This window comes from Leptonychotes weddellii, chromosome 2 (assembly GCF_054177405.1).
Source record: "Leptonychotes weddellii isolate Sample4059 chromosome 2, ASM5417740v2, whole genome shotgun sequence".
Classification (NCBI taxonomy): Eukaryota; Metazoa; Chordata; class Mammalia; order Carnivora; family Phocidae; genus Leptonychotes; species Leptonychotes weddellii.
The window spans coordinates 30,068,868-30,085,104 of record NC_138370.1 but is presented as its reverse complement, the minus strand read 5'-3'; the positions used below and the strand labels follow the sequence as shown (position 1 = coordinate 30,085,104).

At 35.8% G+C, this 16,237-nt stretch overlaps 1 protein-coding gene across 3 annotated transcripts in view; it reads right to left on the bottom strand.

Annotated features, from left to right (window-relative positions):
- The window catches only part of LOC102739568 (disintegrin and metalloproteinase domain-containing protein 5-like), a 119,836-nt gene that overhangs the window by 16,379 nt on the left and 87,220 nt on the right, over positions 1–16,237 (bottom strand). Inside the window, exon 9 of one of the 3 annotated variants that reach the window (XM_081809417.1) lies at positions 10,624–12,070. The exons of the other annotated variants lie outside the window; for them this stretch is intronic. Coding sequence (XP_081665543.1) covers positions 11,843–12,070 — 228 coding nt within the window. The 3' untranslated portion in view covers positions 10,624–11,842. Of the gene's footprint in view, positions 1–10,623; positions 12,071–16,237 lie in introns of those variants that run through there. 3 annotated transcript variants of the gene reach the window in all.

Here is a 16,237-nt window from a genome sequence, read left to right as displayed (position 1 = left end):
AGTGGGGGGTGGGGTGGGAGGGATGGGGTGGCTGGGTGATAGACATTGGGGAGGTTATGTGCTATGGTGAGTGCTGTGAATTGTGCAAGACTGTTGAATCTCAGATCTGTACCTCTGAAGCAAATAATGCAATATATGTTAAGAAAAAAAAAAAGAAGAAGATAGCAGGAGGGGAATAATGAGGGGGGGAAATCGGAGGGAGAGACAAACCATGAGAGATGATGGACTCTGAAAAACAAACTGAGGGTTCTAGAGGGGAGAGGGGTGGGAGGATGGGTTAGCCTGGTGATGGGTATTAAAGAGGGCACGTTCTGCATGGAGCACTGGGTGTTATGCACAAACAATGAATCATGGAACACTACATCAAAAACTACTGATGTAATGTATGGTGATTAACATAACAATAAGAAATTTTTAAAAAAAGAAGTAATAAATGAATCAGTAAAGTTGCATGATACATAATTAATACACAAAATTTAGTTGCATTTGTGTACATTAATAATGAAGTAGCAGAAAGATAAATAAAGAAAACAACTCCTTTCATGTGCACCAGAAATAATAAAATACCTAGGAATAAACTTAACTAAGAAAATGAAAGACCTATACTCTGAAAACTATAAAACATTGATGAAAGAAGTTGAAGACAACACAAATTAATGGAAAGATATTCCATGCTCGTGGATTGGAAGAATCAATATTATTAAAATGTTCATACTACCCAAAGCAATCAACAGATTCTATGCAATCCCTATCAAAACACCAACAGCATTTTTCACAGAACTAGAACAAATAATATTAAAATTTTTATGGAACCATGAAAGACCTCAAATAGCCAAAGCAATGTTGGGAAAGAAAAACAAAGCTGGAGGTATCACAATCCAAGATTTCAAGATATTCAGCAAAGCTGTAGTAATCAAAACACATGGTACTGGAACAAAATAAACACATAGCTCAATAGAACTTAATATAAAGACCAAAAATAAACCTACACTTATGTTGTCAATTAATCTATGACAAAGGAGGCAAGAATATACACTGGGGAAAAGACAGTGTCTTCAATAAATAGTGCAGAAAAACTGGACAGCCACATGCAAAAGAATAAAAATGGACCATCTTCTCACACCATACACAAAAATAAATTCAAAATGCATTAAAGACCTAACTATAAGGCACAAATCCATAAAACTCCTACAAGAAAACATAGGCAAAAATTTCTTTGACATTTTTCTAGATATGTCTCCCCAGGCAAGGGAAACAAAAGCAAAAATAAACTATTAGGACTACACCAAAATAAAAAGCTTTTGCATAGCAAAGGAAACCATCACCAAAGCAAAAAGGCAACCTACTAAATAGGAGAAGATATTTGCAAATGATATACCCAATAAGGGCTTAATATCCAAATTATGGAAAGAACTTATACAACTCAAGTCCAAAAAACCAAACAATCCAATTAAAAAATGAGCAGAGGACCTAGATAGACATTTTCCAAAGAAGACATGCAGATGGCTAACAGACATCTGAAAAGGTACTGATCACTAATCATCCTGAAAATGCAAATAAAAACCAAAATGAGACATCACCTTACACCTCTCAGAATGACCAGAATCAAAAAGAAAACAAAAAATAAGTGATGGAAAGGATGTAGAGAAAAAGGAACCCTTGTGCACCATTGGTGGGAATGTAAATTGGTATAGTCCCTGTTGAAAACAGTATGGAGGTTCCCTGAAAAATTAAAAATAGAAATATCATATGATCCAGTAATTCCACTACTGGGTATTTACCCAAAGAGAACAAACAGACAAAAAAAAAAATTGAAAAGTTATATGCACCCCTATATTTACTGCAGCATTATTTACAGTAGCCAAAATATGGAAGCAACCCAACTGTCCATCAATATATGAACGGCTAAAGAAGATATAGTGTGTGTGTGTGTGTGTGTGTGTGTGTGTGTAATGGAATATTACTGAGCCATAAAAAATAATGAGATCTTGACATTGGTGACAACATTTATGGACCAAAGGGTATTATGCTAAGTGAAATAAGTCAGACAAAGAAACTATCATATGATTTCACTTATATGGGGAATCTAAGAACAAAACATATTAACAAACAAAAAGCAGAAACAGACCCATAAATACAGAGAACAAATGGATGGTTGCCAGTGGGTGTGGGGGGAAGATGGGCAAATGACTGAAGGGTAATGGGATAGACAGACTTCCAGTTATGGAATGAATAATCATGGGGATAAAAGGTACAGCATAGGGAATACAGTTAATATTGTAATAGCATTGTATGGTGACAGATGGTAGCTACACTTGTGGTGAGCATAGCAAAATGCATAGAGTTGTTGAATCACGATGTTATACACCTGAAACTAATGTAACATTGTGTGTCAACTATACTTCAATAAAAAAAGAGCTATTTAATTTTAAAATCAGGAAGGACACCAATGTTCATCTACTTCACCCTTTTATATGTTTAGTTATGTCTAATTTTAAAATCATAAAAAATTCAAATGTAATAATAGCTGCCCTATCACTATGACTTGGTGATTTAGAGGTGCATTGTGTTGATCATGTTAATCACATGTAATAAAACCTGAGATCTTTTGTTGTCACCACTATTAACTAGCAAAGGAGCTCCCTTCAGCAATTTCACAGAGTTTCATAGTTGGAGGACATGATCAATAAACTTCATTCTCTCTCTTGACACAATCCATACATGTAAAAGATGCTACAAAACAAGTCAAAATAGATTTGTGAGCAGAATCCAACTGTCTTTTGAAAAGACCTACTCTTGAACTAATCAGTAAGTAATTAGCTTCTTTTTGTTTTGTCCCAAATTACTGTTATTTGATTTGATTTGATTCGATTTGATTTGATTAAATCTAATTTGAACTTCTTGATTCCCACAAATTTTATCCAAGGGTCAGGATTAAAATGGTGCAAAATTTAAGGGGGTAGAGGAGCAAAAATTCAATAATCAAATAATATCTTAACTCAATATTTTTAAAAATCAAAATTAATGACAAGAAAAATTCATGATAAACAAAATACTACATTTTAGATAGGGACAGGTCATTGTCATATAACACTGCTTTACTGCCATTGGAACAGCTCTTTCCAATCAGCCCTTAGTTCCTTTGAGTGGCTTGGGGAGCTAGGTCAGTAACCTGCTCCATCTTCTTCCACACACTGGAGGAAAAGTGAAAGCAGCAAAATGCAGGTTATCTCCAAGATTGCTCCTGGGATCTCCCACCACTCTGAAAAACCCAACATCTTCTTTGTGGCCTTTTTCAGCTCAACTTCTGGGACTTAGGATGGAAGTATTTCTGCATTGTTCTCTTGACTATCAAAGCCCAATGCTCTGGCTATCCCACTCCTGACCTAAATTTTCTTTTCTTCCCAAGACTATGTCTGCTCTGGTTCCATTACATAACTCTCCTGTGGCCCTAAAAGATTCAGGCCTTTTGGGCATCAACCTTCCTACTCTTGCCTCTATTTTGCAGGCTTTGAACTGATATCACTGCAAGACCCAAAGCATGAAAGAAGACAGTGATTGGAAGTTAAGTTTGGGACATTCTGGAACATGACCTTGACTGCTATTTCCAGAAGCCAGTGGGTGCACATTCTTAAACAGACAATGCCAAGAGCTAGTCACATCAGGAACTGCAATGACCTGCTGTGAGAATGCTGTTTGCAGAGATTCTGATAAGGTAGAGGCAACAAGAAAATGCATTTTTCACCTGGTAGGGCCCAGTAAAAGCCAATAACTGGGTTTTTCTTGTTTGTTTGTTTGTTTTGGTTTTTTCTTTGTGTCTGTTTTGTTTATGTAGCTGCAAGAATCTCTAGGGCAAAGATATTTATTTTGTGATTTTTATGTAATTGTTGGCCTTAGTTGTTAATTCTTTGTATTTTATAACTGACTGTGCTTCCCACCACATTTTATTCCCATGGCAGGACTGTAATGAAGGTAGGCAGGTATTTATGTTTCTGTTTATGGGTGAGGAGGCCCAGTTTCTTACACTTGGTGACACTTAGTGACATTAAACCCAATGTTCAAGAGTATGAAAAGCAGCTACTCCTAAATGTGTCCACATAGAGGGTTGCAGCAATTGAAGTACAGAGTAAATACAATCAAAAGGAAGCATCACTGGGGTGCCTGGGTGGCTCAGTCGGTTGAGTAACCGACTATTGATTTTGACTCAGGTCATGATCTCAGGGTTCTGGGATCGAGCCCCATATCAGGCTCTGCATTCAGTGGGGAGTCTGCTTGAGATAGTCTCCTTCCCTCTCCTTCTGCCCCTCCCCCCATTCTCTCTACTCTCTAAAATAAATAAGTAAAATCTTTATTTAAAAAAAAGGAAGCATCAACTTACTCACCTGTGATTTAATATCTGAGACAGAAAGAGGGAAAAGGTGAGCTACTTCCATAAAATGCTTCCATGTAAAAATACTTCAGGCCCCACACATCAATGGAATTTATCAATAATTCTCTAAACATTAATGTATTGAATTCTCAAATCAAAAAGCATAGAATGGCTTAATGGACAATAAAACCAGACCCAACTACACTGCCTACAAGAGACTCACGTGAGCTTTAAGGTCACACAGAGGCTTAAAGTGAAAGGATAGTAAAATATATTTCATGAAAGGGGTAACCAAAAGAGAGCAGGGGTAGCTATATTTATATCAGGCAAAATAGACTTTAAGCCAAAAAACAGTAACAAGAGACTAAGATAGTGATGTAATTTAAGGAGGTCAATTCATCAAGAAGATATAACAATCAAATATATATGCACCCAACAACAGAGCGCCTAAATATATTAAGCAAATACTAACAGCTCTAAAGGGAGAAAAAGACACAATATAGTAATAGTAGAAGTCAACAACCACTATCTACAATTGATAGATCATCCAGACAGAAAATCAACAAGGAAATGTTGGACTTGAATCATGCATTGTTCCAAAGGGAACTAAGAGACATATTCAGAATATTCTATTCAACCACAGTAGCATTCACATTATTCTCAAATGCACATGGCACATTATCCAGTACAGAGCACATGTTGGGTCACAAAACAAAGCCTAGAAATTTTAAGAAGACTGTCAGTCTTTTCTGACCACAATGGTTAAAACTAGAAATCAATAACAGAAGTAAAACTGGAAAATTAAAAAAAATATGTGCAGATTAAACAATATACCCCTGAATAACGAATGGTTCAAAGAATTTATCAAAAGAGAAATTAAGAAAAGTCCTAAATAAAAATAGAAGCATAAGGTAGGAAAACTTATGGAATGTTAAAGACTCCAAATAGTCAAAGCAATCCTGAGAAAGAACAAAACTAATGGCAACACACTTCCTAGATTTCAAACTATACTACAAAGCTATAGTGATAAAAACAGTATAGTACTGGCATAAAAATGGAGAGACCAGTGGAACAGAATCAAGAGTCCAGAAATAAACCACACAGATACAGTTCAGTAATATTTGACAAGGGTGCCAAGAAACTCAATGTAGAAAAGAAAGTCTCTTCAATAAATGGTGCTGAGAAAGCTGTATAACCACATGCAGAAAAATGAAATTAAACCTCTACCTTATACCTCTCATAGAAATGAACTGAAGATAGATTAAAGACTTAAACATAAGACCTGAAACAATAAAACTCCTAGAAGAAAACACAGGAAAAGCACTCCTTGACATTGGCCTTGGCAGGGATTTCCTGGATATGACACCAAAACCATAAGCAACAAAAGCAAAAATAAATATGTGGAACTACATCAAACTTTTTAAAAAGCTGTTTCACAGCAAAAGAAACAATCAATAAAATGAAAAGACAACCTAAAAGAGGAAAGGAAATATTTGCAAATCACGTATCTTTTAAGGCATTAATATCCAAAACATATAAAGAACCCATACAACTCAGTAGAAAAAAAAAAAAATCAAATAAATTGATTAGAAAATGGGCAAAGGACCTGAATAGACATTTTGCAAAGAAGACATACAAATGGCCAACAGGTACATGAAACATCACTGATCATCAGGTAACTGCCAATCAAAACCACAGTGAGATATCACCTCACACCTGTTATGTTTGTTATTATAGAAAAGATAAAAATAACAAATGTTGGCAAGGATTCAGAGAAAAAGGAACCCTTGTATACTGCTGGGAATGTAAATTGGTTCAGCCACTACTGAAAACAGTATGGAAGTTCCTCAAAATCTTAAAAATAGAACTATCATATGATCCAGCAATTCCACTTCTGGGTATTTATCCAAAGGATTTGAAATCATGATCTCAAAAAGGTATGTTCACTCCTATGTACATTGTAGCCTTATTCACAATAGCCAAAATATGTAAACAACCTAAGTGTCCATTAAGGAATGAATGTAAAAGAAAATGTGATATATCTATATTATTCAACCATGAAAAGCAGAAATTCATGCCATTTGAGACAATCTGGATAAACCTTAAAGGCATTACATTAAATGAAATACATCAGAGAAAAATAAATCCTATATGATATCACTTATACATAGAATCTAAAAAAGCCAAACAGAGAAACAAGGAGCAGTTTGGGGTTTTGCATAGTAGAAATAGGGAAATATTAGTCAAGGGTACAAACTTCCAGTTATAATATTAATACATTCTGGAGATCTAATGTACAACATTTGGTTATAGCTAATAAACACCATATTATATACTTGAAAGTTGCTGAGAAAGTAAGTCTTCAAAATTCTCACCACAAAAAAGAAAGGGTAATTATTCGGCGGGATGGAGGTGTTAACCAATGCTATGTGATAATCATTTTGCAATATCTGAATGTATCAAATCAACATGTTGCATGCCTTAAACTTACACAGTATTATATATCAATTATATCCTAATAACATTGGAGGGAAAAGATATTTCAGAGGGAAAAAGACATCAGCAACATGGCAGTGTAGGAAGCCCTGGACTCTCCTTTCCACTCACAAATTCACTGGTTCAGCTTCAATTCATGGATTAATTTTCTTTGTGATGAACCCTAAATTAAATGAAAGGCTCCTTTACTCTGGGAGAATGCAAAACCAGACTCACCAAAGCCAGTAGGGAGATTCAAGACACCCTCTCATCAGCAACCTTACCACAGTGCAGTGTCTTACAAGCTGGACGAGATCATCTAGCTCACTGCTTCACCCAGCAGAGAAGGATTTGCTTGGAAGTCCAACATGTGTACATTTTCAAGGGGGCTGCCCAAAGACCTGGAATCTGTATTGCCAGTTCTGGGAGCTCTGGATGGGTCTGAACTGTCTAGATGTCCAGGGACTATAGGGGTGGCAGCTTGAGCTAGTAGTCATCATTGGTACTCCCTCTGCTCAACACCAAGTGAGTGGATAAATAATCCCAGTTCTCAGCTTCCCCCTTGGGAGGCAAAGACTTGATCCATTCATCCAGAGCCTGAAGTACCAAACAGAAATCATGAAGCTGACAATACACTAACAACTGAAAAATGCACTAGAGGGGTTCAATAACAGACTAGATCAAGCAAAAGGAATGATCAGTGAACTCAAAAAGAGATCACTGGAAATTATTAAGAACAGCAAACAAGATAAGAGAATGAGAAAGAGTAACTAAAGGGACTTATAGGGCACCATCAGTGAGACTAATATACGCATTATGAGAGTTCCAGAAAAAGAATAGAGAAGGAAAGGATCAGGAAGCATATTCAAAGAAATAATGGTTAAAGAACTTCCCACGTCAGAAGAAGGAAATGGATATCTAGATCGAGAAAATCCAAAGAACCTCAAATAATGTGGGCCCAAAGAAATCCATAACAAGACACATTATAATAAAATTGTCAAAATTCAAAGACAAAGAGCGAACTTGACAGCAAAAAAAAAAAGTGACTTCTCACATACTAAGGAACCCCCATAAGGCTATGAGGGAGTTTTTCAGCAGAAACGTTATAGTCCAGAAGGCAGTGGGATGATATTCAAAGCACTGAAAGAAAAAGCTGCCAACAAAGAATACTATATCAGGCAAAACTGCCCTTCAAAAATTAAAGGGAGATAAAATCATCCCAGACAAACAAAAGCTAAATGAGTTCATGACCACTAGACCTCCCTTCCACAAAATGCTAAAGATAGTACTGCCAGCATTATGGTGGCATGAGACATCCCTCCTTTTTGTGCCTCCCTTTTAATAAAAAATCCACATACATTTATTATACACCAGGTCTATTTTAGACACTCAAGGAAGAACAGAAGATGGAGAAAGATGGTTCCCAAGCTTTAAGAAATTAAGGATTTACATATAAACACATAAAACATGATATTAAAAGAGCTAATGGGCTTCAGAGTAAGGAAATACTGCAATGAAGCTTTAAAAAACTTTTAGCTGGGGTGCCTAGGTGGCTCACTAGGCTGTGCCTGTCTTCGGCTCAGGTCATGATCTCAGGGTTCTGGGATCGAGCTCCATGTAGGGCTCCCTGCTCAGCAGGGAGTCTGCTTGTCCCTCTCCTTCTGCCCTTCCCTCTGCTCATGCTCTCTCTCCCTCTCTCCCTCAAATAAATAAAATCTTTCTAAAAAAGCTTTTTAGCTGAATTATTTTAAATAATATTAAAGACAGATAGTGTCTACATATCAAAAATTGGGTTTTTTTTGTCTTTCCACAAATTTTATTGTGTTAAAATACAAAATAAAGTTTACCATCTTAACCATTTTTAAGTGTACAGGTTAGTGGTATTAAATACATTCATGTTGTGTAGCTGTCACTACCATCCATTCATAACTTTTCATCTTGTAAAACTGAAACTCTATACTTATTAAACAATAACTCTCCATTCCTCCTCCTCCCAAGTCCCTGGCAAATACTATTATACTTTCTACATCTATGATTTTGACTATGTTAGGTACCTCACAGAGTATTTGTGTTTTTGTGACTGGCTATTCCACTTAGCAAAATTGTCCTCAAGATTCAGCCATGTGTATAATATTGCAAAATTTCTATCCTTTTTAATGTAGAATAAAATTCCATTGTTTGTTTGTATATACCACATTTTTCTTTTTCCATACATCTATTGATGGACACTTGTGTTGCTTCAAAATTTTAGCTATTCTCAATAATGCTGCTATGAACATGGGTGTACAAATATCTCTTCCAGACACTGCTTTCAATTCTTTTGGTTATAGTCTCAGAAGTAGGAATGCTGGATCATATAGTAATTCTATGTCTAATTTTAGAGGAACAATCATCTATTTTTCACAGCAGCTTGTGTCATTTTACATCCCACCAATAGTGCACAAGGGTTCTGATTTCTCTATATACTCACCCATCCTTGTTGGAGTTTTGTGTTGTTGTTGTTGTTGTTGTTGTTGTTTTTGTAGCCATCCTAATGAGTGTGAAACTGTGGTTTTGATTTACATTTCCCTAATGATTAGTAAAGGTGAGCTTCTTTATCTTATTTGGAGAAATGTCTATTCAAGTTCTTTGCCCATTTTTGAACTGGACTATTTGTTTCTTGTTGTTGAGTTTTAGGAGTTTTCCATATATTCTGGATATTAATTTCTTATCAGATACATGATTCATAAATATTTTCTCCCAATGAAACTATAAAACAGCCAGAAAGCAATTAATAAGATGGCCCCTTGTTTTGGGCCAGGTAACTCTGTTGTAGGAACTGTTTTGTGTATTGTAGAATGTTTAGCAGCATCCCTGACTTTTACCTTCTAGAAGCCAGTAACAGTCCTGCCCCAGTTGTAAAAACCAAAAATGTCTGCAGGCATTGTGTCTAGTAGGCAAAGGCCATGAATACTGCTGAAAGTACTACAATGCACAGAATGTACTACAATACACTATTCCCACCTCTCACAACAAAGAATTATCTGGCCTAAAATATCAATAATGTTGACATTGAGAAACCCTGATGTGATTGGTGGGTTTTTGTATGCACATTCCTTTAGGTGCTACACAACTTCATTTGGTGACAAATACTCCTAATAATGTATGTGACTTTACAACTAGTGAGACCTCCTACCTTTTAGAGGATAAACATCTCCACAAAATAAATGATGCTAAACCTTTAACATCATTTTATATTATACCTAAAGATTAAGTTTCTGCATATGCAAAAATAACACTGAAGAGCATACCATAGGAGCTAGACTTCTACAAAAACAAAATTTGCTAAGGAATTTAGAAAAGGACACACATTTTACCCCATAAGCAAATTTTGGTCAGAAACTAATAATTTAGCGGCACATAATGATTTGTGTTAGGTGTGTGAATAAGACTTTATTGGCTGTTGCCTATAAATCATATATCATTCTTATCTTGGAAAGCTAATGCCTTCAGAATTCTATTAGGCCCAGGGCGCCTGGGTGGCTCAGTCGTTAAGCATCTGCCTTCGGCTCAGGTCAGGATCCCAGGGTCCTGGGATTGAGCTCTGCATCAGGCTCCCTGCTCCTCAGGAAGCCTGCTTCTCCCTCTCCCACTCCCGCTGCTTGTATTCCCTCTTGCTGTGTCTCTCTCTGTCAAATAAATAAATAAAATCTTAAAAAAAAAAAAAAGAATTCTATTAAGCCCTACTCAAGACCTTTCTGGTTAACCAGTGTCCATGGCAGATCACAGATGACCTAGTCAAAGAATTTTAGTTAATTTGGATTGAAATACAGTTATGGTTGAGGAAAATTTTTCAGCTCCAAAACTTTCAATTTCCTTTTGCCCCCAAGCTCTGCAGGAGGCTCACAAAATGTGATTGTTTTTCAAAAATAAATACAAAACCTAATTGATAGTCAGGCCCAGACTTACCATGTCCTAAATGCATTAACACAAGTAATCACTAGGATTGGAGAGATATTTCTTCAAAATCAAGATGCTTTAGATATTATACTTATCTCCAAGAAATTTGTAATACTTTGGGAGAAGACTATTGTACTTAAATATCTGTAGTTCTCACAGAGAGCTTTAAATCACTCAAAATCACTGCTAATACTAAAGAAACAATAAACAAGATAAATAACTTGGGGGATATGTAGTTGATATCCCACTATATGGATCTAAATTTATCTAACTAGAACTGAAATTTAGTTTCCTGATTTTACTTAGGGAAACACTGAATCATGGATCTGAAGTAATTTTCTGTTTCTCCTAATTTTACTGGCCATTTGTTTGCATCTCAGTTACGTTTTAAATACTAATGTCACCATTATCTTGCCAGATAACACAACTATGATTCCTATAGAAAAGCAGAACAAAATTATAATATCACCAAAGTCTCTACCTCATCTCTTCCTTCAATTCCTGTCATTCATATAGATTTACATAATACTTAGGTAGGTACACAATACATATGACCTGGCTAAGGAAGACTTAAAGGGAGGACTGAGAATAAAACATTTTACTCTCTCAAAGAACATGAACTGTGTATGTTCAGGAAATTGTATATTTCAATGAAGCTAATGACCTACACATTTACAGGAAACTATCAAAGTGAACTAGACAGGTCATAAACTGAAGCACTCACTCATGAGCAAGCCCCTTTGAATAGACCCACACTTGAAATACACACAATTAGTTATTAGTTCTGCTTTGTTCTAGTAAAAACCTTGTTTCATTTAAGCCTAAACTAAACCCCACCACCACCAATTCTATATAATCTTCTGAGAAGCTGCATTTCCACTTGAGGTTTCTTCCTTTGCAAACAAGAATTCCATATAAATTAAGGGTTTTGTTTTTTTTTTTCAGAATCAAGAAAATTTTATTTCCTTTTACACCAAGGGGCAAGACTTCACTCATTAACAAATTATATTTACATTTTGTCCTATAGAATTGAATAACAGAGCTTAGAATAACCAGAATTTAGGAACTAAGAAGAAAGTTTTGGTCATTACCTCCTCCAATCAAATCTTTACACTGTTTGCTATGTATCCGACATCGTCCTCCATAACAGAAGGCATCACCTGAATCACAACTCTGTCCATCACGTGCATAAGTGTCAGGCACACAGTGTGAGGAAACCCCATTGCAATATTCAGGGAAATCGCATTCGTCCAAAGATTTCCTACACTGTATACCAAGTGGCTTTAGCTAGAAGGGAAAAAGGAATATAAGATTATGCAGCAATGATACTCAACTTTTCTTTCCCTTCACGCTTTAATTTTTCATTTTTTTTCTAAGTTGCTAAGAGCAAGGACAAAATTAAATCTTGTTAGCTACTTAAGCATTGCATAGAAATTTAAATAATTAAATTTACTGTGGATAAAAGAGTGGGTAAGAGAAGTGAGAAATTCAAAGATAAGTAGACTACCATAATTATAAAAAAAAAGACAAAAACTAAACCTAAGCAATTAATATAAAAATCACTTCAAAAAATTACTTTCAACTCATCATGGCTATGCTTGTGTGGACATCCTTTGGTTTCTCCATATGCTGTCCCTTCAAGCAGAAATCAGCAACCATTTACAAAATAATAAATACACATCATAAATGTAGATTTGTTAAGGTAATTTAAGGACACACAAGAAAAGGTTTATTTCACATATCCATTCCAAACAACTATAAAAAATAACTTCCCCAATTATACATCTCTGATCTCTTCAGTACTTACTCTAGCTAATTCCTTCCAGGATTTGCTTTCTGTATACCTGTCTTTGTCAACAAACTTCCAAATATCATCACTGCAAACACTTTCCTCAGCCTAAATCCCAATTCCTCATGGCTATCCTATGCAAACTAAGTCAAATTTGTTCTAGCTTTCAAAGGTCCTAGAGGTCCAACTTCTATAACATTCACCACTCCCCAGAATAGGTTTTCTGTATACATTTTTTCCATGTTGTCAACAAGTATTTGCTATATTTTACAATTCTGACACAAATTCTTCAAGTGATGGGTGGGAAGACAAACATAATACTTGAGTCACCCAAGCTTAAGTAGTTAACAATCAAATCAAAACCAATGATCAAAATTACTTCTAAAGGAAAATACATACAAGTATAATGAAAAAGTATTAATATCAGTTTCTTTAAAATATGCTTCCTTTTATAAATATGTATAAATGGCAATATTACATTCATTCTAATTTCTTCTATTGTTTCGACTATTGTTTGTAGCAGTTTAAGGGTCACAGAAAATACGAAGTGTAAGTACAGAGATTTCCCATATAACCCTTGGCCACACATACAAAGCCTCCTCTCTTACCAACATCTCCACCTGGAGTGGTACATTTGTTACAATTGATGAACTTACATGATACATCATAATAAGTCAAAGTCCATAGTTTACATGAAAGTTCTTTCTCATACATTTCATGGGCTTAAACATATGTATAAGGGCATGTTTCTATTGTTATGGTATCATACTGAGTATTTTCACTGCCCTAAAAATCCTTCATGTTCTGCTTATTCATCTCCCCTTCAGTTCCTGGCAACCACTGACCTTTTTACAGTCCTTTTCCAGAATGTCATATATTTGAAATCAGTGTGTAACCTTTTCAGATTGGATTCTTTCACCCAACTTCTTTTTCAATACTTATAAATACCCAGTTCCTCAAATGCTCTTTGAACGAAGTTTTATCATCCTACTTGCTCCTCTATTAAGAGGTGTTCATGTTTCTTTACTTGGTTCCCTAATTCCAAAGTGGCCCTAAAGCTTAAAAATGGATGATTCCCTTTTACTGAGTGTTTTCTCCTAAAATCTTTTTGTGTGTGTTTTTTATTTTATTTGTAATTCATTTTTATTCTTGCCAAGACTGTCAGTCTGTACATGCAAGGTGCAATTCACTGTCAGGACTATGTTCCTTTACACAACTAAATAAGGAATGGGTGGGTTAATTTATTGCCTCTGACCACCACACCAGCCTCATCTGAGTACCCCCACAACTAGCCACCCCAGCACACTCACACCCTGTAGCCAGAACCCCAAATTCCCCAGCAGATGGCACACATGAGCCTCCAACAAATGGGCACAATCCTGCAGACAACACGGATATCAACAGCTGGCTTGACTCTGCTGAACTGCACAACCTTGAACACTTTAGGGCACTGCCTCAGGGAAAATTTACGAGAGGCTCTCCATAGCCAGACTGGCTTTCTGGAATTGAGAGAAGGTGTACAGTCCTAATCTCCGCACCGCCCCCCCCCCAAGAGGTGTGGAACAACCCCAGAAGAGGAGTGGAACAAGCACACCCATAAAAAAGGTCTGAGAGATACCCAAAACTCTAGCTGGGCTGACTGGTGACTGGCTTCTTTCTCTCTCAAGGCCAGTTAGTAAACATTGGAAGAGATAGCTCTTCTTCAAATGTGAAGGCAGAAACATAAAGAATCAAGGCAACATGATGCCAATAAAGGAATAAAATCGAGCTCTTGTGGAAGACAAATGAAAGAAATGGAAATGTACAAAGTGTCTGACAAAAAATTAAAAATAATCACCTTAAGTTCAGACAAGAGAGCACAGATAGACAAATAAACAAAATCAGGAAAATGATAGATGAACAAAATGAGAAGTTTCACAAAGAAATTATTTAAAACAAAAGAACCAAACAGAAATTCTAATCTGAAGAATACAATGACTGAACCAAAAAATTCCATTGAAAAGCTTCAAGGGCACAGTTGATCAAGCAGAAGAAATAGTGAACTCAAGGGCAATTATTTAAAATTATCCAGTTAGAAGAATAAAAAGAAAAAGATTAAAGAAAGCTTATGGTACTTACAGGACACATCAAAAGAAATAACATATGTGCTATGGGAGTCCCAGAAAAAGTAGTGAGAGAAATGGGCAGAAAGTTTATTTAAAGATATAATGACAATTTGCCAAATCTAGAGAGGAAAATGTATATAAAGCTAAAAGAATTCTTCAAAAGACACATTACAAATAAATTGTCAAAAGTCAGTGACAGAGAATTTTGAAAGTAGTAAGAGAAAAGCAACTCATCACATACAAGAGAAACCATATAGGACTATAAGCAGATTACTCAGCAGAAACCTTGCAGGACAGGAGAAAATGGGATAATATTTTCAAAGTGCTGAAAAAAAACAACTACTAACCAAGAATACTATATCCAGGCATGCCTGGGCAGCTCAGTCGGTTAGGCGTCCAACTCTTGATTTCAGCTCAGGTCATGATCTCAAGGGTCATGAGATGGAGCCCTGTGTCAGGCTCCGAGGTCAGCGGGGAATCTGCTTGAGATTCTCTCTCTCTCTCTCCCTCTTCTGCTGCCCCTCCCCCACCACGTGTGCGTGCACATGCTCTCTCTCTCTCTCTAATAAATGAAATAAATCTTTAAAAAAAGAAAAGAATACTATATCCAATAAAGCTATCATTCAGTAATGAAAAAGAGATGAGACTTTCCCAGATAAACAAATCTAAAGGAGTTCATCATCACTATACATGTCTTACAAAAAAATGCTAAAGAGAGTTCTTCAAGTAGAAATGAAAAAATTCTAATTCACAATATGAAAACACAAAAGTATAAAAATCACTGGTAAAAGTAAGTTATAGTTGGGCGCCTGGGTGGCTCAGTCGGTTGAGCGACTGCCTTCGGCTCAGGTCATGATCCCAGGGTCCTGGGATCGAGTCCCACATCGGGCTTCCTGCTCTGCGGGGAGCCTGCTTCTCCCTCTCCCACTCCCCCTGCTTGTGTTCCCTCTCTCGCTGTGTCTCTCTCTCTCAAATAAATAAATAAAATCTTTAAAAAAAAAAAAAAAAGTAAGTTATAGTTAAATTCAGAATACTCCCACTACTGTAATAGTTGGTGCATAAATCACTTTTAACTCTAGTATAAAAGTTAAAAGATAAAAGTATTAAAAATAACTATAGCTATAATAATTTGTTCATGGATATGCAATATAAAAGGATGTATATATGACATCAATAGCATAAAATGGGAGGGGATTTTTTTGTATGAGATCAAAGTTAGTTGTTATCACCTTAAAATAGACTGGTATAACTACAAAATGTCTTGTGTAAGCCTTGTGGTAATCACATACAGATACACACACACACAAATACCTGTAGTGAATATACAAAATATAAAGAAAATTAAAGCATACCACCACAGAAAAATCATCAAATCACAAAGTAAGACATTAAAAGAGGAAAAACAGGATAAAAACAACAAAACAAACAAAAAACAATTAATATGGCAATAGCAAATCCTCCCTTATCTATAATTACTTTAAAAGTAAATGAATCATAACCAAAAGATAAAGAGTAAGCAGATTAATTAAAAACAAGATCAAACTATATGCTACATACAAG